Source organism: Epinephelus moara, chromosome 9, assembly GCF_006386435.1.
Source record: "Epinephelus moara isolate mb chromosome 9, YSFRI_EMoa_1.0, whole genome shotgun sequence".
Taxonomy (NCBI): Eukaryota; Metazoa; Chordata; class Actinopteri; order Perciformes; family Serranidae; genus Epinephelus; species Epinephelus moara.
In genome coordinates this window covers 35,131,969-35,159,937 of record NC_065514.1, presented here as the reverse complement: position 1 = coordinate 35,159,937, position 27,969 = coordinate 35,131,969, and the positions used below count along the sequence as shown (strand labels likewise).

The window sequence follows — 27,969 nt, the reverse complement described above, 5'->3', positions numbered from 1 at the left end:
CACTCAGAAATATTAACATATAATCCACAGTATTAGGCTATAGGAATTATGTTCCATCAGTGCGACCAATGACATCAGTGATAGAGATCATTAGTCATTGATACTACGTGTCTAAAGCTTCATACCGATTTTTAAAATTTAAATAATTAGACCTACACATTATGTGCAATAAACATTTGCAGCGGAGCAAATGTTCAACATTTGTCTAGTTACATGTTAGGTATGCATGGTCAAAAACCTGTTTTGTGAGGTCACAATGACCTTGACCTTTGACCACAAAATTGTGATCACACAGAGCTGCTCTAACAGAGTGACAGTCTGATCCTTGTGCACAGTGTTATAAAAATATAAATAAATAAATATAAAAAGGACAGAGGTTTGATTCTGAGCTGAGGATGAATTCTCGCTGTATAATATTTGAATGTAAAGACAAAAACTGATGTCCAAAGAAATTATTGATGTGCATAAATTCAGTAACTTAAACGTACAATATGTAATTTTCTGCCGCTAGGGGTCTCAAACCAAAACAATAACAGAAGACGGAGTTGGATGACGTCACGAAGTAGCGTGGGATCATGGGAGTTGTAGTCATATAACAGATACAGATCTCACGTTCCTCACTCCGTGAAACCGAAACCGACCATGGCAGTTTTTTTGACAGAGCGAGCTTCAGCAGCAGAGAAAAAAAGTCATAGCTGTCTTTTTTAGCGACTGTCTCGCTAACCTCAGTTACTTACACTCTATTCAGAAATGCTACTTACTTTAGCTGAGGGGTTAGCAATCTGCTAGTTATTTGAGCAAACTGCTAGTTACTTAGCTTTACAGTTAGCGATGGATTCTCCCTCTCTGCTGCTCTCTCTTGCTCAGTGCGTCTTATGTTTAGTTATTCCTCTGCCTCTTTTATAAATGCAGTTCATTTACCGGCATCAGTTCAGCATTATAGAAACCTATCGTTAGATGTTGTGGTTAGCCAGCCTCCGCTCCACAGCGCTGGTGCCCCGGCGGGCAGCAGTGCTTGCAATACACTGGTGGAAATGATTAATATTTCGATAACATCAGCCAGATGTTTGCTTACCTGTCTAGTAGAACACACGCAAGGTCGGCGTCGAATTGTAGTCCTAGATTTTCGCAAAGCTCTCTCCATCTCGGAAAGGCCACATCAATATTTATCCTTGATTTAGCTCTCTTCTTATCCTAAATTCTTCTGGGATCGCTTGGTTGACCCGTACGTTTCCGTTTTACCGGCTTGTTTACCGGGACAGCTTCGGTGTCAGAAGGTGCAGCAACCGTCAATGCATAATCATGATCCATGACGAGTTAGCTTAGCCTAGCAACAGTAACGTTCATTCTCTGACGTCTCATCCGGTCTGCTTCTTCTTCTTCTCCTTCATTTAATGGCTATGGTAACTGGAGTTACGTCGCCATTGACATGCGACATAATGACATGGTCCGTAACTTTTATTAATATTTCATATTTTTATTTTTTTATTATTATTATTTTTTTTTTTTATATTTTATTTTTAGACATTTTTATGTGGAAAAACTACATATTATACCTTTAAGACAGTCCTGAGTAACAATATCCAGCAGGATTTAGACTGTGACAGACGGTAAATCTCCGCTAATTAATGCGCTTTGATACAAGCTTTGACACGGACTGAATGAATGAGGAAATGAAACAGCATGTAAGAGGGAGGAGACAGAGAAAATCTCAGGGTTTATTGAAGAAAACCTGCTAGCAAGCAGGTTAGGTTCACAGACTCAGTTGCCATGGTGATTGACTCAGAGTTTCAGTTACCTCTCTTTCTGCATTTTTGTTGTTGTTGTTATTTTTTAAATTCAGTGCTACTAGTAAAAAAAATGCTTGCTGTGCCTTTTTAATGTTGCCAGGTGATCCAACCTCCCCGTGTAATCAATCTACTGTTTTGCGTATTAAACGCCGGGGCGATTAAACGCCGGGGCGATTATTTCCTTATTCCACCGAGTCCTTCTGTCCAAACTAACAAATTAAAAATTTTCTGAACCAGCATTGCTCTGGCTCAAACCCTATCTATCTATCTAACAGACAGCAGTGTGTCAATATTGATGGTGTCAAATCCCCTTACCTTATAGGAGTCCCCCAAGGATCAATCCTGGGACCAATTTTATTCTCCTTGTACATTAATGATTTGCCAAACTCCTGTCAAGATGTAAATTTCCAAATGTATGCAGATGTTGCTGTGATTTTTACTCATGCAAAGAATGTCTAAGATGCCTCCCGTGTCCTCACATCAGCAATGACACATGTTCAGACCTGGCTTACTAAATCTTGCCTTCTACTGAACACCAAGAAAACTGTTTGTATGATGTTCTCTAAATGGCCAATAGAGGCAACACATTCCAATGTATACTTGAATGGGGAGGAGCTTGGTCTTGTTAAAGAATTTAAGTATCTTGGGATCTTAAATCCCACCCTAACCTTTAAGAATCATGTAAAACAAAGATATCTAACATAATTAAATTTAATGTACAAAATTTCAGGCAGATCAGGACGTCTTTAACAGAGAATGCAGCTAGAATGTACTTACATGCTATGATCTTCTCGCATATCGATTATTGTTTTGTCAGTTGGTCATGTTCAGGTACAACAATTCTTAAGCCCATAGAACGGTTTTACAAAAAGTGTTTGATTAAAAACGTACTATTTTCATCATCGTAATATTCTTGCTAAACACAGTTTTTTAAATTTTGATAACTTCAAACACTTCAAAATTGCCTGCCTAATGTACAAGGTGCTACATCGGCTAACACTTCCCCCATTAAATGAATTCATTAAGCTGAGAGCAGATAGTGGCTTGTCCAGGGACACCAGGGCCTCTTCCAGGGGGGACTGCGAGGTGCCCTTTAGGCGTACAACATTTGGACCTTTGGTGTTTTTATTGGCAGTAAATATTGGAATAGTTTACCTCTTGCGATTAGGGAATGTCCCGCGCATTATGCTTTTAGAAGCAACTTGAAGAGATGGCTTAAGGCAAATCAGAGATGTGGTCATAACTAACCTGCTCGTAGCCCCCATCCTGCTTTTTCCATTGTTTCCTCGCTTTATGTGTGTGCTATCCAACCAGACCAAACAGATATGTGACCATCATGTTTAATCATGTTAAAGTGAACAATGTGCAATTAATATTAATATCATGGGCAACTGTGCAATCACTATGGGCAATATGCAGTTAATAACAGCATAAAGCACTGTCTGTCTGTTTGTTGGGGAACTATCTCAGGACGTGGTCTGGCTTATATACCGGGGATGTGCCGGTGACAAGCCAAGCCTGTCCTTGTACACATACAACTTGTATGTAACTCAGTGTAATTGTGCGTACATAAATACATCTATGTATGTTAATTTAAGTGCAATAATACCTGCACACACATTTGTATGTGCTATAGGGCATTGTGCAATATACACTAGCACTTCATAAACCTGTGCAATCGGGCGGTGTGCAATTCAATTAGCACTTTAACATGGGCAGTGTGCAATAATATTAACCCTTAAAAACCATCGCACCTTAGCACTTGAGCACTTAGCACATCACACATTAATTTACCACTGAAGCACTTTCAACTGGTCCCCCAATTCTTGGTCTGCTGTGTCTGTATTACTGTTCGCTATATGTTTGTTTATTTGTCACTGTTGTTTTGTTTTTGTCTTTTTATTTTGTTTTTGATTAGTTAAACATCAACCTGCCAAGGGACTGAGGGTGGAAATTACCCATTGGCTACAATCCTACATATTTGCATTTAATGTTCATCAGTATGTATACTGTCCCTGTTTTAAATAAATAAATAAAAATAAGCACACACATATATATATATATATATATATATATATATATATATATATATATATATTTGTATGTATGTGTATGTCTCAACAAGTTTTTCTCTTCTCTCTCTCGCTTTCTTTCTCTGTTTGCTCCATGTTCGCAGGTCAGCAAGATGCACCTATCCATAGTAATTATTACCTCCACATATGGTGATCACTGGCTATTCATGGGCAGGGATGTATGCTAATTGCTGACTAGGGGAAGCACACTGTCAATTTACGATTGATTGGCATTCATGAATATACACATGCACCTACGATCAAATCCAAGTGTCCACGGTGTTCATGGATCTGGTGTAGGTTTTTAGTACCAAGGTTATTTATGTGCAAATTTACTCACAGATTTACTAACATTTCATGAATGAGACCAAGTATGTTTAGGTTTAAAAAAGTCCAAGTTGACATTTAGTTTCACATGGTACACAAACAGCAGTCTCATGGATTAAAGTTCAGTGTTTACTGACACATTCACCACCCCAACCTCCTCCCTATGTGGACTTTCTTGCATTTTATACTACCTAAGGGATCGTAACTTCAATTACCGCCCATTGTGTGACGCCATTGAACCGGGGATTTGTGTGTCCACTATGACAAAGAATCCTACTTGACTTTCAGTTGTCACTGTGTTTAAAGTTTGTGGTCATTTCACATACTTCTGTGAGATCGGTTGCTCAGGACAAACATCTTTATGTTTAGCTCTGCTACCAGACAGTCTCTCCAAATAACAAAGCTGTCGAAGTTTGTCTTCTGGGGTATCAAGAACATTCTGGCTTCATTCATGTTGATATTATTTTACAGACTTCATCACATTAGTCTTTTGTAGTTATTGATGCATGTATGCAGTCCTGAACATTATGGTGAGTGTGTGAACTTCTGTGTTTATTACAGCTGGTGGAGCACTACTCATACAAACCAGACGGCCTGCTGCGAGTGCTTACAGAGCCCTGTCCACGACCTGACGGAGAAATTGGTAAAAACAGTCACAATTAATGAAACTAGATAAGACTGTCATTCCAAAAGAAGTGAGAAGTGTAGTGCATATGAATTAATATCTAAAAACTAAATGTGTGGGAATATATTCATATCTGATCCACATGTGTCATACACTCTGTAGGACGACCACTACTCCCACGAGACCATCCTGGACTATCTTCTGCCTTGGTAAGATGTGTGTGTGCATGTGTGCTATCAATAATGCATTTGCATATTTTCATGTTCCTGTGCGTACAGTATGTCCAAAAAAAAACAAACAGGAACAACGTTCCTCCACTCACTTATGTGTCTCACCAAAGGAAATGAGGACGCTGATTTATATATTGATTGTCATCAGTAGATATGTGTCTGAAATGGGTTTAACCGATACATCTGGTTGTGATTCTATGTTTTCTGACAATAAGATATAATTGTAGATTGATTATGAATGCGAATTTCATAGACGGAAACATGTCTGTTCATCTTCCTGCATGTGGACAGATAATATTTAAACAGTTGGTTCACCAAAGGACAAAACAACCCTGAACTTTTTCACTTCACTACGGTGGTATTTATTCATGCAGATGGTTTTGGTTTTACTTGTACACATTTTTAGATCTCTGTCTCTGGGATTACTGCATCAACCACAATCTCTCTAAATAGATATATGCATATGTCTGCAGAATCTGTAGGCAACAGGACAAGATTTTGTGATCAGTGTTCTGGTTTCCGTTTGTTGTCTGAGAGGTATTGACCAATTGGTTTTCTCTTTTTAATTTTTTATTTACAAATACAAATGAAAATCAGAAAGACAGCAATAGTTTGTGTCTCTTACAGCAAACAAACAAGTAATCAACAGTGATAAAAACAAAACAAACATAGACAACAACCAAAAAAAGAAAAAAATGGCAGTTGATGTTGTATGGCCTTATAAAGAAAAGTATACCAGTGGTCCATTCTACAGAGAAGACAAACCAACTTTCTCATACAAACTTCAATGATGTGTGCAGAAACCTTAATCAGAGACAAATTGCAGTGCAGCATGGTACACTAAATCAGTGGTTCCCAACTGGTGGGTCCTTGTCCAAAAGTGGGTCCCACGTCCATTCTGAATGAACCACAAGTGACAAGTTTGAAGAAAAAAAAAAGTACAATGAATTTCTGGCACAGAGCCTTTAATTTGAAGTGTTGTTACCTGCTGTAGAGTGAGTGACTAACGGAAAGCTATATGACAGAGACAGCAAACTAGATCAATAACATGGCCACACACAAGTATGACGCTGAATACACTGAACTGTGTGGACCTTGAACTAATGATGAAGGAGAAATTTGGACCATGTGGCTGGAGCAGTTGGGAATCACTGCACTAAATTTAACATTTTCAGGCAAGATGAATTTGTATACATTAATAAATGTCACCATAATCAATTGCTAACAAAAGCATCGCTTGAACCAATATTTTCCTCGCACCAAAAGTGTAAATCTAATTTTGTATTGACAACATTGTAACACATATTATTGATGTAAATTGTGAATAAAATAGGACCCAATATGAATTCTTGTGGCACACCATTATGTTTATTCAAAAAGCTGGAAAATATACTATCAACTTGGACAGTTTGCATTCTACAGCTCAAGTTGTTTTCATACTATTGAACAGCCCTATATTAACCTGCCTCTGTAACAGAACAGATTGGTCTTCTGAGTCAAAAGCTTGAGAAAGATCGAGTCAATTTCATTTCAGTGTCATTTAAAACTTTCATTGTACTGTGTTGTTTGTTTTTCTAAAACCAGATTGGAAATCATTGAGAATGTCATGTCTTCAAAAAAATAAATAAGAAATTCTTTAATTGATTAATTATAAGCCCTTCCAAGACCTTAGCTAAAACTGAACGTTTATATATGGGCCTATAATTGTTAGGGTTAGATGAATCTCCACCTTTATTCAAGTTTATTCAGTTCTTTATTCACAACTCAATTCAATCAATCAATTTTATTTATAAAGCCCAATATCACAAATCACAATTTGCCTCACAGGGCTTTACAGCATACGACATCCCTCTGTCCTTTAGACCCTCACAGCGGATAAGGAAAAACTCCCCCAAAAAAAAACCTTTAACGGGGGAAAAACCCCTTTAACTGTATAAAAGACAGTGTTGAGCGGACAAATGGAATGATGGGATAACTTACATATCAATAGCGGGGAATGAATTCAGTACATGTATTTGTTAGGGGTATCCAGACTAAAACACATCTTTGTTCTTCCCTAACTGACTGGAGTAGAAACAACAACCTGTAACATCAGTTCCTACAGCAATTTGACACTGAGTATTAGCAGCGCATTAATTAGACTGTCAAACCATGGACAATCTAATCTGAAAATCTGCTTTGACTTTGACCTACACCAGGTGTTAGCAACCTATATTATCATGAGAGCCATTTTGACCAAAAAATAAATAAATAAAGAAATATCTGGATCAGCACAACATAAACTAGCCAATCAACATTACTAATAGGTCTAAATGAACATTCATTAATATGTTTTACCACCAGGTGGCTACTCTGCAGTGGGCTATTTTTTAATATTTGGTATTTTAACTTTGCAACATAGGTGGTGAAAACAAACAAATTTCTCCATGCACTATTTAATCATCTATTTTCCTCTTAGGCTTTTCCATATCCATAGTTCCATAGCTAGCCTGGCTATAGGGAGACTCAAGACGAGCCAAAGCTAATGAGGCTCAGCTTAATTTTGAGGAAAAAGCGCCAGGCTGTAGATCTATGATGCACATTTTAATTGATGCAATGTTAAAACTTATTTTTTTATTTGGTGTTTATGCTGCATGTTTGTACAACTGGAGAATGTAAAAATCAGTTTATGATAAAGTAAAAAGGATAAAGGAAATTAAAGTGTTAATAAAAAATTGTTATACATTTGCATATAATTTTTTGTCATAGGCCACGATGAACCACTTGAGATTGACTTTAAAGCCAAAGGTTGCCTGCCCCTGCCTTAAATATACAGTATCTAATATGTCATCACTACTGTCTAATGCCATGCTCTGTTTATTCACACTTAAACTGTTATTTTATTAGAGCATTTATCAGCAAGAGATGGTTATTGCCTCAAGCGAGGGAGTTGAAGTATCTTGGGGTCTTGTTCACGAGTGAGGATAAAATGGAGAGTGAGATAGATCAGCGGTTTGGTGCGGCATTTACAGTGATGTGGGTGCTGCACTGGACTATAGTGGTGAAGAGGGAGCTCAGCCAGGAGGCGAAGCTTTTGATTTACTGGTCGGTCTTCGTCCCGACCCTCACCTATGGCCATGAGCTTTGGGAAGTGACTGAAAGAATGAGTGCGTGGATAGAAGCAGCTGAATTGAGTTTCCTCTGTGGGGTTGTTGGGCGCAACCTTAGAGATAGGGTGAGGAGGTCAGACATCCAGAGGGAGCTCGGAGTAGGGCTGCTGCTCCTTTGCATCGAAAGGGGTCAGTTGAGGAGGTTCCCTGGGCACCTGCTGTTAGAGGTGTTCCAGGCACATCCAACTGGTGGGAGGCCTCGGGGCAGACCCAGAACACACTGGAGAGATAACATATCTCATCTGGCCTGGGAACGCCCCAGGATCCCCCAGGAGGTGCTGGAAAGCTTTGTTGGGGAGAGGGACATCTGGGGTGCTTTGCTTCGCCTGCTGCCCCCGCAACCCAGCCTAAGCAGATGAAAATGGATGGTTGGGTGGATTTATTAAGAGCACAAAAATACAAATTAGTCATTCATGATCATGATTTATTAATATGAGAGCAAGAATTAGCCATTTGAGCACCCAAATTATTAGTTTAAGAGCATGAATGAAATAATGTAGGGGAAAGAATTGGTTATTTTTTTCCCGCCTTGCTCCATAGAATACAGTGGAGTTGAATGGAATTTTGTGCGGTGCTCAAAGCACTGAAAAAAGTCAATAAATAAATACATTAGATAATATAGACATTCAGCAGCAACATCTCTTTCAAGAAACCCTGACACTCTGGATAATCTCTCAACAGGTTTCAGTGGAACTACTTTCGACTCTGTTTCTGGGAAGAGATGTTGCTGTTGAAGTTATTTTTGTAGTACAGTGAGTATCACAGGATCATTCACCAACACTGAATTGGGACAATGGCAGAAATCTCAAAGACAGATATTTCAGAAACCAGGGCCAATAATCTGTTTACATGAATAAAGACCACAAGAGGGAGAGCAGAAAATACATTTTTCCATAATTTGGGTGAACCAACTCTATTGTTTTTGTCTTCCTCCTGACAGGAATACTGCACAGTATCATGAACATGGAAATGTTATATACTGTATGAACTGTGTCTCTCTTGTAGTTTACAGTTGAATGAGTCAGTAAGATGAGACATAGTCTTGGTACATCCTTGTTTGCTAATCTTTCCCTTAAATCTGTTTCTACTGTAATGATCACATGCATGACCATAACATTACCAGGTTGCCCTCTGATAACCTCTCTGACATTTTGGATTTTAGCACAATGCGGCAGGTGGAATTCTCTCCAGACTCAGAACTGTTCCCATACCTGGCCTGAAAAAGGTGCACTAACACTCCTCAGAAACCTGTTGGTCCCTGTAGTATGCAACCTTTTTTAACCCTTTCCTGCGTGTGACTGCTTCAGTTTTGATGCTACTAACATACCACAGTTTCTCCTGTTCTTATCACGTCCCTTCTCCATCTCCCTTCTCCATCTCCCAGACCAGAACAGATAGTTTCACAACTGGAGCTGACTGAACACAGTAACTTACTTTTAGCCTGTGTGACATCATAATAGTTGGCCTACTTGTGATTACAATCTGACACCATCCAGAGGTTACTTACTGCAACTACAGTCTGAAGCACAGCCTGAAGTCCTGTGTTGTTTCCTGTTCAGTATCTCCCTCCGTCTGTTTTTGCATGTCAACACCAAACGCATCATAATGGGTCCACATCTCTGTCCTTTTGTAAAAGCTCCTCAACATGTTCTTTTGACCAAATTGGGAGACACAACTACTGCATCATTTTAAGAAGACCTCTATATTCCAATATCTACCGTTCACTGGTCACTGTTTTAGTTGAGTTTGATCAGAAAAAGTTTTTTGTACGGATTCTGTAATTTCTTAATAATTTTCAAGGGAATTTCTTGTAACTTAATCTAACCTGAAACTAATTATAGGGAAAAAAGAGACAAGTTTCAATGCTAATGCTGTGGGGTTTAGGATGGTAAAGTCAGTCTTTGGTCCAGACTATATATCTCAACTATTGGATGGATAGTTATGGAATTTGGTCCATGTATCCATGGTGCCCGGAGGATGAATCCTAATAACTTTCCTCTGATCCTCTGATCCGCCAACAGCAGGTCAACATTTTAACCTACCCAGTGATATTGCTTTTTCATCTTCAAGATGAAATAGTAGTTTAGCTTTAAAATTTAAACAAAAATCTCACTCAAATAAAATGTGTGCATCCCTTAGATTGGATTGCCAGCATAAACAACTAAACTGCCACCTAAGGCTAGCTGTTCTGCTCCGTTTGTGGGCAAGTTTCATTTACAAAACTCTAAATGAGGAGGAAAAAGAAGAATTTCACACTGCAGAGCTTCGGGTCCTGCTGTCCAAAAATAGCATCTTAGCAGTAGTACTAGGGGACCTTAAACAATTACATTATTGATAATCTACCACAAACCTATCATCAGAGCAGAGTGCTGTGACAGGAATGAAGAGTTGGCACGAAGTTAGATACTAAACCATGTCTTTCTAAAGCAAACAATCCATGACTTAGGCCCCGATCCCATATAGTTCCGAGGACTGAAGGGTCTTAAAGAAATAGTTTATTTTGGTAAATATGCTTTTTTGTTCTTTCTGAGAGTGAGATGTTCAGATGGATAAAGTACAGATCTGAAGTCAAGATGTGGTTAGCCAAGCACAAACACTACAGGGGAAAACAGCTAGCCTAAGGCCCTGATCACACAGAAAGCATTTTAGCAGCTGGAGGTGGCTTTTTATAATAGTTTTTAATGAGAATGAAGGTTTTTGCTTGCCGTTTTTGTGTTACTATGCACCCCATGTTTCTGCGCTCTCAGCCCCTGGTGTTTTTGCTGGAGCGCTCTGAACTCCTCGAGTTGAAAAAACTTTAACTCCAAGCTGAAAGGCACCTCATGTCATCTCCTTGTTTTTATTCATTGTCCAATTGGGTGATTTGAGAGGTGAACCTTCACTTTACTTAAAGGTCAGGTCTATAATGCATTATGAGCACATTCATAAGACATCATAACACATTTATAAGGCTTTAAAAACGTTGTTACAAATGTTAATAATCATGTATGACAACTTATAACAAGGTTTATAAAGTATTATAAGTGGTTACATAATGCATTATTTTGAAATTCAGCATTCATAATGCTTTATACTTCCATGCCAAAGTGACGACAGTGTTTGAAAGAAGAATCTGAAGTACTGGCATTATTCCGTTTCAGAAATTAAGCATTTATTATATGTCAGAGCAGTTCTTTGAGTCTTTATAACTGGCTAAAGTTATGATAGTTATAATGTGCTATGTAACCCAGTACTTCAGATTCTTCTTTCAAACACTGACTCACATTACCTGTGCCCAACAAACTATTTGCTGACAGCCTCTCACCCCCACCCAGAGCTACAGCAAGTACCCTCTGTCTGTCTATTTTAGGAACTAGCTACTACTGTGAAATAAATAATATACAAAAATAAATAAATAATAAAAACAGTAGATTGATTACACAAGAAGGTTGGGTAAGGAGGTGATGGGGTGGTTGCCTGGCAACATTTAACACTTTTTTTTTTTAAAGAGGCAGTGCGGGGCACCTCATGTTTTGCAACCTGCAAAACACTTTCTGAATGATCAGGGCCTTAGATGGGAGGCAGTCAAGTCACTATGATAGTCACAGAGATAGATGATTACAGTAGGTGAGGTTACACTGTCGAGTGTGACAGTTGGTGTTCGAGACAGCCATTTGCATAAAGACTCTATCAAACTTATGGAGGGAGATTTTTGTCAGAATGCTAATCTATAAATTGCAGTGCCAAAACATGACAATAAAATCATAAAATCTAAAAATAAATTTAAAAAAATTTGTCAGGAGACTGAAGGCTAACAGTGGACTGTGGGATATTGACATTCTCCAAAGATCTGTTGGTTGCATCCTTTAGGGCAAGAAAATGGGACATTTCTTGGAGGAGTGGTTTTATCAGCCTGTTATGATGGATTGCATCTTGAAAGAGGGGCCCCTGAAATGAATTCTGCTTCAGACTTTGTTCAGTTTTAGCTTTTTGCACGTTACGCCTTGCTTTGTTTTTTGAATTAAGCATTTCCAACTGTTGTAAAAATGCAGTTGCTGAAATGTGCAATAGGATAATCTTATAATAGTTTTTACATTCTTGTCACTGATGCTAGAGATTTAAAAAGACTTTCTTGTTTGTGAACCTGCTTTGGTATGTTGACATATTTTTTAAAGCAAGGGTGTGGTACAAGTTAACAAATCATTCAAATCAAGCAGTTATTATATGGTCTGAGGACCGTTAAGGCAATAAATTAGGCTAGTTATTAAACTTGTTCCATACCCCTTCTTTGAATGCATATGAATGAACATGTTAATCCCATGCATTTACTCTCTTCCTCTCAATCCTTTGTATGGACACAGTGTATTATAGTGACATTGACTGGTATCTGAAATACTGCAGATGAATGGAAACTTATTCCAGAAACTTAAATGTAACAGGTAGATGTAACTTTTCTTACATAATTTGATTGGGAAATGTCTTTCATTTCAAAACTTTTTCTCCACTTCTTCCTCTTTAGGGAACCAAAACATTCAGAGAGCAAGTCTATCACTATAATACAGGTCCTATATAAAGAATGGCACCCTGCTGCAGAAGAGAAACATTGTACTGTTACTGGATTAATTCACTCGTTACAGATTACATGTCAGCAGTACACCATGTATATGCTTTATGTGTTTTTACTCTGTGTGTCCTCTCAAACATTGTCCTCTCTGATAAACTGGAAACAGAACCGCGGATCCCGACACAACACCACGGATAATCTCAATCCGTATGAGACCAGGGTGCCCGGTAATCAGGCAGCCAGCAAAGGTAAATTATAAATATACATGTGTAAGTGCACTTTGTATTCATAAGAAAGTGGAATATGCTGTTGTTCAGTTGTGATTACTAACTGGCTGGTACATTAGCACTATCTTCTCTGCACACTTTTTTAAGTATCTGCTATTACTTGAGATTTCTCTAGAAATGTACAGATACTTAGTCTCCTCCCCAAACAGCCTTCCAATGAAGGGTCAGTCCATGCTAATTAAAGAGCACATTGTTATAGTTATCTGATTCCTGAGGTTTCAGTGCATCGTTGACGACAGCGACAGCGACACCATAGAGCCACCACAGCACTCTAAGTTTGTTTTCTAACTCGCGTAGCATATGTTCCTTATGTTAGTATGTAAGCTATATGAAACTAGCGAATGTTAGCCCAGTAGAGATTTGCTACTAGCATCAATGTACTTCACGCATAGCGCATTTGTTTTATTTTTGACAAAAACTAGCTAGCTAACATTAGCTAGTTTCATATAGCTTACATGCTAACATAAGGAACATATGCTATGCCAGTTAGAAAACAAACTTACCGAGTGCTGTGGTGGCTCTATGGTGGATAATGTCGCTATCGCTGTCGCCAAGGATGCACTGCTGAAATTCAGATGGGACACTAAAAACTCAAAGTACACGTCAAATAAGATTTCCCCAAACATGGTTTCTGTCATTTTAGGTAGTTCTTATCACGCTGATGTATGTTCAAGTGTCCATTTTCTGTGTTTAGTTTGGTTTTAATCTGTTAATAGATGCTATAAACACAGTCTGACCACCCCGGGCTTTTATTTTGGTACTTCCAGTGACCCGCAGTGTGCATTTGAATATTAGCTAAATATTTAGTTTCACCAAGCACATTTAGATTTAACATTTATATTTATATTCTACATTTAGATTTAACATTTATATTTAGATTTAGATTTAGATTTAACACTTAGGTTTAACATTTCATATTTAGATTTAACTGTGACATTATATTTACTGTAACATATTTCAAATGTGTAAATGTGGTAAAAAGTGACTTTAAAAAATTCACACCACTTTTTTAAATATTGTTTGAAGCTAAATGTGGCAAAATGTTGCTGTTAATTTCAGTGTGAGCCACTTTACAAACGGCATCCCATATAAATAAGCCTGTGTGGACAAAATCTTTATTGTCAAAAGTGAGCAAAACTTTAAATCAACAAAACAGATCTCTTACAAAAAAAAAAGTGCTACAGTGAGATGTCACAAAAGATACAAGCTGCCTACTGCAACAAAGAGCAAGATACATTGGACTCATTGCTGCCTCTCAGTTGATATCCATGCCTCAACTAGACATTCCTCTAATGTGACCTGGTCATTTCTTCATCAGAGGCCATGCCAATGGACACAGAGGTATATGAGAGTCCATACGCAGACCCAGATGAACTGAGGAGCTCCACAGTGGATCGCAGCCAGCTCTACTTGGAGGATGGAGAACTGGGCTCTGGGAACTTTGGTACAGTCATGAAGGGCATCTACAAGATGAGAAAGTAAGCTAAATTACATCACATTACACCTACATACAAACAACACCACATCTCTAATTTAAACATCCAGTATGCAAGTAATTAAAACTACATTAAAGAAAAAAGAAAATTCCTGCAATTTAAAATGCAACTGGCACAATCTCCCAAAGATCCTGAAATAAAATATCCGAGTTCCAGCTATCCAAAGTCTCCACTCTATACATCTCAAAATGCAATGTATCATAGTCTCATTCACAGTGTTAATTTTGACAGCTGTTTTAGATTTAGTCTAGGACTTGAGACGAAAATGCTTATTAGTTTTAGTCACATTTTAGTCATTTTTATCCTTCATAGTTTTAGTAGATGAAAATTCAAATTGTTTTAGTCAACTTTTAGTCATTATGTTTTTCTATATGTTTTTCTTTTCTTTTTTTTTATCTTTAAACTAATCCAATGAGGCTAATTCATGTATCAGAAATTAGAGAAAAGGGGACAGGTTGTATAAAAATTTAATTTAGACAGTTTTTGCTACAATTAGCATTATTACAATTTTTGAGGTTTAAGGGGTGATTTACGAGCACACTGATCATCATTTGAAAAGCTCAGCATCTCTCTATTTATGCTCTCAAACACTTTGACACCACAAATAACTAATCTAAGACAACTGGGATTTGTACCCAGGTTCATTGTAAACTCTGATTTGTCCATCTCATTGTAAAGAAGCTTTCTTAATCTGCAACATGTTAGTCTGGAGGTTTAAACTTGTGTCCTCACAGAGTTGGTGATAAAAACTGAACTTACATCTCTGTCAGAGAAAACTGATCTGAGTTCAGACTGTTTACTTAAAGCTCAGCTACACTAACAGATAACTGAGCCTCCTACCTGCCTGTCAGACAGCATCAACCCATAAATCTTCTCAAGTCCGGACTGAGTTGGGTCCTGCAGGGATCAGATGTAAAGTCCGGCATTCAGTGGCTAACAAACGGAGCTAACTGCTAACAGGCACCGCTGCAACTAACAAACTCCACTAATCCATTCAGCAGCTCCACCATCCACAGTCAGTCACACACAGCTGATTATTTACTGCTGAATTACAGCTCACAACTCGCACCAATGGCTGACACTGCTCCGGTGTGAGGGTTTTTGCTGGCTACCGAAACATCCTGGAGCTGACTATTTACTGGAGTTTACAAGCCTGTAGCTCATGTTGCATTTGAAGATAATTGCAAGCACGGCCATTCTCAGCTTTCTATGATTGATAGTCCTCCACAAACATTTTCATAACGTCTCGTCTCACCAACAAAAATGAAACATAGATTTCTACTTAGATTTCATCAAGATCTATTTTAGCCTGGCATCGTCTCATTTTCATCATGGAAAAAAGGTTGTTGACAAAAAAAATTTGACATAGTTTTTAATAACATTGCTCATCAGATGCACAAAGACCTCTAACACAATGCAAGAGCCCTTTGTCTTCGCTTGGATTTAAACAAGGAACTGAACTAGGATGTCTATTACCACCCTATGTATTCACTGTATTAATTAAACCTCTTGTAGCTTCCAACAGACAAAACCTAGATTTATCTGATATTACAACATCATCATATTATGACAATATGCAGATGATATCTTCTGAATAAGTCAGTCAGGAATAATCAAAATGGCCTTCAAGGACACTGGCAAGGGACCTGTTGAGACTGAGGACGCCATTCACCGCATCCACATCACCCTCACCAGCTACAGTGTCAAATCTCTGGGGAAAGTCTGTGCAGACTTGATCTGTGGGGGTAAGGACAAGAACCTAAAGGTGAAGGGACCCGTCCACATGCCTACCAAGACTCTGTCCATCACCACCAGAAAAACTCCCTGTGGTGAAGGATCCAAAACCTGGGATCGCTTCCAGATGAGGATCCACAAGCGCCTGATTGATCTGCACAGCCCATCTGAAATTGTCAAGCAGATAACCTCAATCAGCATCAAACCAGGTGTTGAGGTTGAAGTTACTATCGCAGACGCACAAACGGTGCTGATGATTCAATAAAGAAATTAATAAGACAAAAAAAGAAGTGCAATATAGGATCTTTTAACAGCCAATAACAAACTGATAAGATGGCCCACTTTTCCTGTATCCGTATTATAGGGTTTTGCTACTGCCCCGCCCCTTTAGGAGACTAGTGGCAGCTCTGAGTCCACTGAAATGGTGATTTTTTTTGTTTTTTTTTTCAGACAGATAAATGAGGGGAAAATTAACTTTGTTCAAGACATGTCTCTGTTTCAGCAACATAGTCTCGCAAGATCTGATAACAACTGATGTGCACTTACACTCGTTTGATATCAGACATAAATAAGGAGCAAACATTACAGTTGTACTGTATATAGTGTTGTATTGTTTTGAATCTGATTTCATCCATCCACACAACGTCTACTATGCTTCCAAACGAGGTGGTGGTATACAGGGGAGAGGTGACTACGGACCAGAAGTGTTTACCATTTCGTACCATTGGTGCAGCTTATAATGCATAAATTTTTGGTCTTTGCCAATAAGAAAACAAAAAAACAAAGCCTGTTTAGATTTTCATATATACAGTAGGTACCTGACTATTTTTAAGACATCTGATAGACTTTAAAAATTCTGAACCTTTCCTTTAAGCACCCTTTACATCCATATTTCATCTGACATGAAGAAACTTGACAAATTCAGCGTTGTCCTACATCAGACTGCCAAAGATAACATAGCTAACACACTGTAGATAGATGGGGAAGATTTCTTATGCCCTTATTGGCCAAATTTTACAAGATCTCTCCAGTCTGCCCTTTCCTCGACAACTCAAGCAACTTTTCCGCTTGTACCTTTAACCTCTTGCACTCCACCCCCATTTTTTTGCGAAAACGCCTAAAATGACATACCCAAATTAAAATGACTGTAGCCTCTGAACCGCTCTGACTACATGCATGCATGAGGTCTTGCCAGAAAGCAAACTCTCTGAAGTTTCTTGTGAAAGTGTTAGAAACACTCTAGGTGATACAGAGACAGAGTAATGGGCCTCTGAAGTCAGTAAAAAGATGAAGATTTTGCCTAAAATAAAATAAAAAATGATTTTCAGGATGAATAGCTGTCTGTGGCTTCATCTGAGCAGGTAAATGACACTGTGGGGCTGTAGGCACACTATCAATGTATGACCATTCTACAGTGTTTTTTCCATGAAAAGATCCAGGCAGAGCTCCAAATGAATGACAGAGCGCTCACTCCGCTTCAAAACAGTACTGTCAGTGATCAAATAAGCCATCTTCAAACATCGTACCTTATTGAAATCAGGTGTGATTATGATAGCTGATGTTGTTTATGACAGAAACACCATAAAATATCACCAAATAAAGCCATATGAAACGTGAAAGTTGTGATCCCACTTTCTAGGTAGTATATCTCAGCCAAAAATAGTGGTAGGAGTGAGATCTGACCTTTTATAAACCAGCTATGTATTCCCCGGACGGCTCAGCATGAGATCGCGAGTAATCCTTTAACTTTTCCCCTCGAAAACCTTCATAACATGGCTTGTCACCACTCATCGCAATTATGGACTTCGTGTATTTAGGCTGCTCTGATGCGAAAACCATAAGGAATATAAGAAAAACGATGACGGATTCAGGAAGCCGAGGGCTCCCTGAATCCGGTGATACCAAGCATCACATGGTTTGATGACGTTGTGCGCCTGTGCGATCCCATTTAACAGAGGAGGGAGGGAGCACGGACGCTGGCGTCCGAACGGAGTTAAAGAGGCCACTGTAAAGGAGACTGTAAAAAGGAAAGACAGAATGGAAATAAAGTATACATTTCGTACTGGATAATTCATTCCATGCTACACTACTGCCCCCCATTTTCTCATCATGGTTTCTCCTCAACAAGAACAAGGAGTACCCCAGTTCTCCCCTGCAGTTTGCCTATCAGGAGCACATGGCAGTGAAAGATGCGGTTCTTTACATGCTGCATCGGGCCTACACCTACTTGGAGGAGCCAGGATGTTGTGTGAGGATCATTTTCCTTGACTTTTCAAGTGCATTTAATACTATCCAGCACCCCATACTGAGAGACCGGTTGGAGGGGATGGGAGTAGATCACTTCCTGATCTCCTGGAAAACAGACTTCTTGATAGAGAGGCCTCAGTATGTCAGGCTTGGAATTTGTGTCTCTGGAATGGTCAGGAGAAGCACAAGTGCTCCACTGGTAACTGTTGTAGCACTGTTCCTGCAGCAGTGGAGAGGGGCACATTAAACAAACTGAAAGCTATAATGGACAATAGCAGACACCCTCTCCACAGCGGGAACTGCCCATTGGTCCGACAGCCCATTGGTCCGACAGCCCATTGGTCCGACCATATTAAACCCATTGTTCCGAAGTCCGTTTCGAAATCATTATGATGCCCTGTGGTTAAGGTCTGGTTAGGTACAAAAACCACTTGGTTAGGGTTAGGAAAAGATCATGGTGTGGGTTAAAATGAAAAAGAAAGTGACAAACACATAAACTGTGAGCTTGCTTCGCCTCAAGCCTTTCCCAGCTGACCCAGAGCCGGTCGCGGCGCACCATCAAGGCAGAAATACGCCCGCCGGGAGCCGTTCAGCACCGCGGACCATCAGACTAATGGGATGTCGGACCAATGGGCTGTCAGACCAATGACATGGACCCTCCACAGCCTCCTGGAGTGACAGAGGAGTCGCTGCAGCAGTCAGCTCATCTCATTGCGTTACAGAAAGGAGCGTTTCAGGAGATCCTTCGTACCCACGGCAATAAGACTGCTTAACACCTTCTGAATCCAGTCACACACTCACACACATCACATTAGCCACAACTGGACTGGACTGTGGAATGGGGAGTTTTATTTTCATTTAATTTCTATTTACGCACTTGTTTTAACTAGTTGTATTTTATGTCTAATTCAATACCAACTTTGTTGTTGTTAATGAGGGAAAGTGTGGTAGTTGTTTTTTGTCTTTTATGAACTGCTGGACAGCTGAATTTCCCTTCGGGGATGATTAAAGTTCTATTCTATTCTATTCTATTCTATTCTATTCTACACGCATGGCCCTCAAAGTCATTAGACTTCCAACCTTCAACCCCTCACATCTCAATACCAGAGCCATCACCTAAATGTGACCCACCACAGCAAATGACACTGGGCACCCCCTAAGCAGAATTTTCAAACTACTTCCATCTGCTCCCAGATACAGGAAAGACATGTTTTGTCCTAAAAGTTTGAGTAAAATGTGAAAGTTTTGTCCTTTTCAGTTCCTTAGTCTGCTTTTTATCTATCTAATTCACAAAGAGAACATTTTACTTAAAAACAAACCAAACTAACTACACAGGACAAGCTAAAAGTATACTGTACCTAAACTTTTTTATCTTGAGAGCTGATTCCTCTTCCTGTTTCATCCATTGTACCTCTCTCTTCCTAAATACTCCACAGTTTAAATACTGTAATAGACTCCAAAATATAAACCTGTTTAAATTTGGATCACAACTATTATCGTGCATTTACACTGTATTTATAGTATAGATGTATAGACTCAGTTTGTGTGCTTGTCTACCCTGAATACATTCTAACCCCTGTTCTGTGTCACTGATTAACTGTTGTTGATTCTTTTTTGAGTTGTCTACAAAATGTGGCTTATGGGCCTAGAGTCAAAATGTGTGGAAAGTGTATCTGTGGTGAGCATCAGTGCAAACCAAGTGGCACAGTCCTCCTAACGCTAACCTTCCTTATGTGTTAGGATAGAGAAGCCAGTTGCAGTCAAAATCCTGAAGAATGATGATAACAACCAATCAGTACATGAGGAAATGCTACGAGAAGCCAATGTCATGCAGCAGCTGGACAATCCTTATATTGTGCGGATGATCGGTATCTGTGAGGCAGAGAGCCTAATGCTGGTTATGGAGTTGGCCGAGCTGGGACCGCTTAACAAGTTCCTGCAGAAAAACAAGTATGTACTCCAACTGTATCCTGATCATTCCCTCAAACCAGGTATTCTACTGGTATTACTTATTTCATATTAATACTGGGGACATAGTGAAACACACCTGTTTGAAATTAGATTTTCATAAATAGTGGCCTTTGGCAGTATATTTTTGTTCCTAGCGGCCAAGGACATGATTTCCTCTGCAGACATGTGGAAATGCCTCCACGCTAGGTCAAAGGTCAAGGTCACTGTGACCTCACAAAACACAATTTTGGCCATAAATTTATTTCACTAATTCTGACAAAGTTCACACAAATGTCTGTCCTTATAATGAATGACATTATTCATCATTATGTATCAGGACTCACTCAGGGCTAGGGAGTTGACAGTGCAGAGATTTACATAGCAATTCCAAGTTTTTTCCTTGTACAGCCATTATTTAAAACGCTGGATAATTAATTTCATTATAATTTGATGAGTTAATTGTGTCCTCAAAAAAACTGTCCTACTCATATATTTATGCATAGGCTGAGCCCCGGGCCAGGCACATACAAATTGTGTTCCTCCAAAATATTAAACTGAAATGAAACTTTGTTAACTTGTAATCTTAGCTGTGGTAGTTTGAAATTCAAAGAAACTGCAAATGGCTGCAGCCTCCAATGTTTCTAATCCAGCAATGTTGCTGGAAGTACAGTAGCTTAGCTGGTGAGCACACTTGCGTTTAAAACCTGGGGGGGACAGGGGGGACATGACTCCCCCTTCAGTAAAGCTGTACCCCCCTAGAATCATTGGAGACACAATTAATAATTTTTGAACAATGCAGTAGTATTTATTAAAAGCACAATGTAAGCGGTGCTCATTATAATCGCGCAGTAATGTGCTATTTAAATCTTAAAAGATTTAGTCCCCCCCTCCCATTCCTAGTAGTGGTATATCCCACACTCTTTCCAACGGGCGGGGCTGCTTGGCCGCAGCAGCAGCGTGTGGCTGGAACCTGCTGCCCACATCGCGCATTGCAGGGTAAGATGTTCACTCACACAGACACAGTTTAACTTACACAAGTTACAACACATCCCATTTACTGTTACAACAAGCCCCAGGCCCAGGCTGATAATATAAACTGTCTGCAACATTTCTCCTGCATTGTTCAAAAGCCTATTCAATTACGAGTGCTGCTAAGCTAAAAGCTAATGATTAAGCTCAGAGTTTAGTGATAGTCAGAGAGGACAGGAGAGAACGAAGAGGGAGAGAACAGGACAAGAGCAGTCAGTGGCGGAGCGGCTCGTAGCTAATGGGTACCTGTCTGTAGGCTCTCCACCTGTCAGTGAGACAAACATGAGAGACGTGCAGTCTAACAGATGAGAAGCGGTCATTATGCGCGACTATTACGCACGGTCATGAGGTGTGCAGCGGCAGATCTCACAGCACACTGTTTATAAACCAGTTTACCAGTTTAATTGCAGGAAATGTTTAGTTGTTAAGCCATTTCTCATAAGTATAGATATTCACTCAGCCTGTTGGAGAGATAGAGAGAAGATTAAAGCGTCAAATTGCGGTAAAAGATGCTGTATAAAAGACAGGCTACAACTTTTTTTTCTTGTCCCCCCCTGGAATTATTCTCTAAAATTTTACTGTTTATTGTCCCCCCCAACTATGAAATGGGATTTTCGCCCCTGCGTGCAACTCAAGTGTATTGGTAATTATAAATGACCTGTAGGTGTAAATGTGCTGGTCTTTCTACATGTATTTATTAGACCTGTGCTAAAATGAAAAATGTAGTATTCGATCAAAGATTTAGTTCATTTTAAGAATGTGGTGAAGCAAACATTTAAAATATAATTAAAAAGTATCCACACTTTTATATGACACGTCTATACATGTATATCGCACTTTTACAATTAAACTAACAATTGATTATCTACAGGCAAACAACCATAAAGAACATCACAGAGCTGGTCCACCAGGTGTCTATGGGGATGAAATACCTGGAGGAGCATAACTTTGTCCACAGGGACCTGGCTGCCAGGAACGTACTTCTGGTCACGCAGCACTATGCCAAGATCAGCGACTTTGGCCTCTCCAAAGCTGTTGCTGAGGAGCAAAACTACTACAAGGTAACTGCTGACACAGTGATGGATACAGCATATTTGCTGTAGATCAAGCATGAAGCCCATCCAGGCACACGGCACATGCATGGGTGCATATTCTGTGGCTTCTTTGCAGTTTATAACAGTGAAATGGTAGGGTGGGGCAATATGACTAAAAAAATATTCCAACATTTAATCCTTGATGAAATGGTTTTATAAAAGGATTTTCTTTTAAATTTAATTGATATAAGCCAGCATTATAGTATAAATGAGTACAAACAAGTTTGTGATGCATTGCAACATACTGCTCTTTGTGACCAACACTAAAGTCATCAAAGCAAATTTTTAATAATCAAAACAGCTAATATTATTATTATATTTCCCAGTGTTCCCTTATTCCAGAATTATAGCTACTGGCATGTTCGTGAATAATAACTGTCGACAGGGTCGCCTGCCTCACATGGCCAGTTTTGCATTTTGTAGTGGAAAAAAAAAATATATATTTTATTTATCTCCAGTGATTTGTCAATATTTTATTGAATAAAGTAGACTACATGTAGACTACAGTCTGAGGTAGACTACAGTTTGAGTCAGACTACGATTTTCAGTAGATTGTAGTCTGAGGTAGACTACAATTTGAGGCAGACTACTGTCTGAAGTAGACTATAATATGAGATAGCCTACCATCTGATGCAACTACGATTTGATGCTGCAAAATTACCAATATAACATGAAATCATACCCACTGATATTTTGTGCTTCTCCTCCTCCAGGCCAAGGGTCATGGGAAGTGGCCAGTGAAATGGTACGCTCCTGAGTGTATAAACTACTTCAAATTCTCATCCAAGAGTGATGTGTGGAGCTTTGGGGTGCTCATGTGGGAGGCCTACTCTTTTGGCCAGAAACCATACAAGGTACAAAAAAAATCTCATCCCAACCTGAAACACGATGACACTTTCATAGATCAAATCACTCATGCCCTAATTTATTGGGGGGTAACAGCAGCAGCAGCAGTTAAGGCCTGCAAATGTAGAGGTAAAAGAGGTCGCAGGGTTTTTTGTTTTTTTTTGTTCTTGTTGGGGTTTTTTTTTACAGCTGCTGTGTCATACGTAAAGGCATACCTTAAACCGGAAGACTGTACTGTCTGTACAGTGCTCTGCAAATGTTATTGACTTAATTTGTTACAATCCTCTTCAGATGTGACTTTAAGGTTATATAATGAGCCCTGTACTGATGACTTTTCTCAAGGAGTAATACTAAAAAAACATCACTACTTATCCACCGTGTTCCTGAGGGCACTACTGTAGAAGTACAAGTAAAACTTCTGGTGAGATAGCGGACGAAGTTATTTGCATTAACTGGCTATAGTTAGACTCAGTGGATAATCTTGGTGGTTAGCTGCCAGTGGTGGTTCTATCTGAAAGTAATTTGCCATCAGTTTAGCAAATACTGCTTTGTTTTTTAACAGATACTTAACAAACGTTAAATTAGCATTTTTTTTTTAATGTCCTTGCTGAGCTCTGGTACCTGTTGGACTGTCAATGTCTGTAATGTTACAAACAACCAGACTGAGCTGCATTTGTTTCTTCAATAACAGTGTTGAACATGCACCCAGAACAAAAAGCAATTGTTCCTGTAACCAGCACAGCAGTTTCCATTGCCTACGTGTAGAGAGGAAAAGATTGTCACCTGTACTGTACAATTTTAATACTGCACTATCCCATATTAAAGAATAAAATGCACTGTCCCCAACTGAATCAATTAGCGATAGGATTTTTCCTGTATTTTTGTGCACACTCTACTCTAATGTATACGCTACATTTTCACAAGCTTGAAATATAAAAACAAAAGAGTTTTGTGAGCAGATTACTGAATCAGAAGTTTTCTGAAGAGACTGACACTTAGAATGTCAGGTCTGACACTCAGCATGAGTACATGATGTCCCTGTTTTTCCCTGTCTGTTTGCCTTCTTAGCCTACATTAGAAAACAAACTCAGCGGCATACCCTGAATGATGTGTTTAGTCATCTAGGCTGAGAATGTGTTACTGATTTACTGTACCTCTTTCATATCATATAAAATGAATGCCTAAAGTTATTTAATTAACTGCTTTATGTTACTGATATTACTGAAGTCTTCTGCAAAGTTCAGCATCAAGTTTTACTCACTGAAACTCAGATTTAATAAATCAGTGGCTATAAATCAGTGTAAACTGAATGTGTAAGTGTCTGTTTATGAGTTGTAAGAAATCATATTTCATCTTTTAGGAGAAGATGTTTACTGTATGTTAACATAGCGAGGCAAGGTAATCGCTAACATGCTGGTTAAAAAGGAAAACAAACAATGCTTTGAGATGACTGTTAGAGATAATAGAGGTAATACCATGTTAACCCGTCTTAGGTGTAACAGGTGGTGTGTTCCATGTTTTAGTTCCTAATCGCCCCAGAAAAGAGGATTAGCGTTCTATTAGGTACAGTTACCAGTGGAAAACACTGGTTCCGGTTTGGCATTGCAAGTCGTGCCCATAATTATAATTATAAGATATTATGGGGGCAAGGAATAAGGTGGATATGTAAAATTCCACTGATACTGTTTTTAATCAACTCCATTATTTTGCATTCCTTTCAGAGGTACTGAGCGATGTCTGCCTGATGGTGTCACCCTTAATTTGAATGTTTCACTGTTCACAGGGAATGAAAGGAAATGATGTCATGCAGATGATTGAAAGTGGAAACCGGATGGATGCTCCAGTGAACTGTCCACCAGAGATGTATGACCTCATGAGAACCTGCTGGACATACAAGTAAGTGACAGTTTGTCTCTAAGTCATCACAGAGTAATGGCTGGATCAGCAATACCCCAGATAGGAATAATGGGGGCAGTGTGTGTTTGGACACCTCTTTTTGATAACTGCTTGCTGTTTTCATGTCTTACAGGGCAGATGAAAGGCCTGGATTTACTGTTGTTGAGCCGAGACTACGAGAGTATTATTATGACATTGCACAGTGATTCTTACGGATTTTATGAGATTATGCAAACCAAAAGCAGCATTTAATCATGTAGAAATTACTGGAGACGGTTAAAAATGATAAATGCTGTTGTAAAATATTAACTTCACCCGGAGAATTAATTCTAACTTCTAATTATTGACCATCTTTATGCAAATTACATTTCTTTTATTACTTTTCTTGTTCATTCCTGAATGTGCACAGTACGACGATTGTAATAAACAGATACAAGTCTAGCTTATTTTATGAACAAACTTTTATGTTACAGCTAACAAATAAAACAATTGATTCACTTGCTTTCATAGTGTTAGTGAATGAAGCTGCACCATTGCAATGTCATTATAGATAATCTTCAAGTCCTTGAATCCCTTAATGACGGACTGATTGCTTCTGTAAAGAGAGATAGGACTGTCTTCACACACCAAGGTCCTTGGGTTATGAGAAGTGCATATTTCTGTACTCACATATGAATCTGTTACATAACTGTGATTCATAATCATTGCTAATACCTGTCAGCATTATACAATATATGGACAGAAATAGTGTCCTGGAAATCCATTGATATTTAAAACATGTAAGAATTACTCAAAAAAAGCCTCAACCATCATCAGGAACGGGCAGAGATCTCAGGAAACATCAGCTAATAAAATGGATTAAAGAACACTTCATGATGAAATTATGTTCAGGACGGCTTTCTATGAACACCAAGATGGATTGTTGTCCTAAAGCAGAGATCTTCAACATTTTTCAGACCAAGGACCCCTTAGCTGAAAGAGACTGAGCAGGGACCCCCTACTACATGTACTGTTTGAAATTGAGTTAAATATCAAACTGGGCCTACCAGTGCCGTGCATTTAAGCCTTGATGAAATTTTGCAGGACAGCTGCTCAAGTGGAAAAAGGGCATCCCATCCTTTTTTTTTTTTTTTTTTTTACTTGCGTTAAGTAGTGATATAAAAAAGTAAAGTGCACCTTGCCGGGAGGTTTCTATTTGCCAGCACCTTGAAATGTCTGGAAAATATCAGTCTAACTTACATATAAGGTGTCAAGATCTATACTAAAGCCCCGTTTCAACCAAACATTCTCGGTATGGTACCTTTGGAACTGAAAGTACCCTTCAGACATGGTACCTAGACAGTAGCGCAGTGGCCCTCAAATGGCGGCCCGCGACCCGCATCTGGCCCGCGAGCCGTCAATTTGTGGACCGCAAGCCGCCTATTTGCGGACCGCGAGCTGAACACGTGACTCCTTCACTGTGTGTGTTTTGGTTTGGTCAGCACGTGTAAATGTTCTGTAATCTCCATGCCAATGATGCGCTGATAGGCTGTTAGCAAGAATGGCACTTTTTACTTTCACTTTTGAAGCAGTATGCTTATGGATACTTTGCCAGCAGTATCCTAGATTGAATGAAAATGGCATGTTCCAAGTTCGGAAAGAAAAAGAAAGGTGTTGAAAGGTTTTGTTTTATTTGAGTATTTATTTGCATTTATGTCAAAATGGAAATTTTATTTTATTTTAGTATGTATTTTCATTCTGTTGTTTTGAATATGACAGTGTTATGGCTTGTGGCTTGACCAACTATAATAAATGGACCTTTGACTCATGGAAAAATGTTGCATTCATGTGCACAACCACATTGCATCACCACAAAGTTATTTTTTCTCCGACTCCGGCTGCTGCAACAGGCAGCAAAACATCCTTATATTTTATAGTTACAGTTTACTAATTAAACTCTCCATGATATGAGCAGTGGCTTCTGCCAAAACCAGCCACAGCTCAGCCCTGAGCAGAGTGACGGCCGCCATTGACCAATCAATGGACTGCAGTGTTCATAGTTCCACCTTTTAGTACCAGATCTGTGTGCTAGGTACCCCAACAGAAAAGGTACAAAAAATGGTAACGATTAGGAACAGTTCCATTGGTACTTTTCGCAGTGGAAACGGAAAAAAAGCGTACCGAACTGAACCGTACCGTACTGTGCTGCTCTGTGGAAACGGGGCTTATATATACCTGGCAGCTGCTACACATACACATTCATTTTCTATATTTATCATTTAATTATAACAGACAACAACAAAGAAAACCATGCCACACTGTGCACACTTTGGTGTTTTATAAAGTACATAACCATTTACAATGATATTGATATTTTTTAACTAAAATATTTTTATATTTAAAAAAAAAAAAAAAAAAGTCTTGCAAAAAGGGCAGTTATCCAGACAGAGGGCAAAAGGGTATAACCATAGCCTGTATATAATAATGGACATATCTGTGTGACGTCACCCATTGGTTTGTGGACTGCCATTTTAAAGCCTCAAGTTCAGCATTTCAGCCATCACCATCTTGGTATTTTGGGGTTACAAGTGACTATATTTGGACGAGAGGGTGGAGCTGAGTCAAGACCACTGACTTGTCACTCAAGTGGCCCTGCCCTAAAATATGATTAACTA

The 27,969-nt window shown here is 39.0% G+C and overlaps 2 protein-coding genes across 4 annotated transcripts in view; both read left to right on the top strand.

Moving 5' to 3' along the window:
* syk (spleen tyrosine kinase) overlaps window positions 1–27,130 on the top strand; it is a 68,916-nt gene extending 41,786 nt beyond the window's left edge. For 2 of the 3 annotated variants that reach the window (XM_050052691.1, XM_050052690.1), the window contains exons 6-15: window positions 4,751–4,832; window positions 4,977–5,023; window positions 9,356–9,418; window positions 12,903–12,984; window positions 14,342–14,501; window positions 20,241–20,450; window positions 22,351–22,540; window positions 23,287–23,427; window positions 25,203–25,315; window positions 25,449–27,130. In XM_050052691.1, coding sequence (XP_049908648.1) covers window positions 4,751–4,832; window positions 4,977–5,023; window positions 9,356–9,418; window positions 12,903–12,984; window positions 14,342–14,501; window positions 20,241–20,450; window positions 22,351–22,540; window positions 23,287–23,427; window positions 25,203–25,315; window positions 25,449–25,521 — 1,161 coding nt within the window. In that variant the 3' untranslated portion in view covers window positions 25,522–27,130. The remainder of the gene's footprint in view (window positions 1–4,750; window positions 4,833–4,976; window positions 5,024–9,355; window positions 9,419–12,902; window positions 12,985–14,341; window positions 14,502–20,240; window positions 20,451–22,350; window positions 22,541–23,286; window positions 23,428–25,202; window positions 25,316–25,448) is intronic. The other variant, XM_050052692.1, reaches the window with a different exon arrangement.
* On the top strand, window positions 16,138–16,518 carry LOC126395936 (40S ribosomal protein S20-like). Its single transcript, XM_050053738.1, has one exon. It carries the CDS (start codon window positions 16,138–16,140, stop codon window positions 16,516–16,518), a length of 381 nt encoding a protein of 126 aa, XP_049909695.1.
* Window positions 27,131–27,969: the final 839 nt, after the last annotated feature.

Bases quoted from the DNA above. Each gene is read 5' to 3' on its own strand.
- LOC126395936 (XM_050053738.1), top strand. From the start codon at position 16,138: ATGGCCTTCAAGGACACTGGCAAGGGACCTGTTGAGACTGAGGACGCC.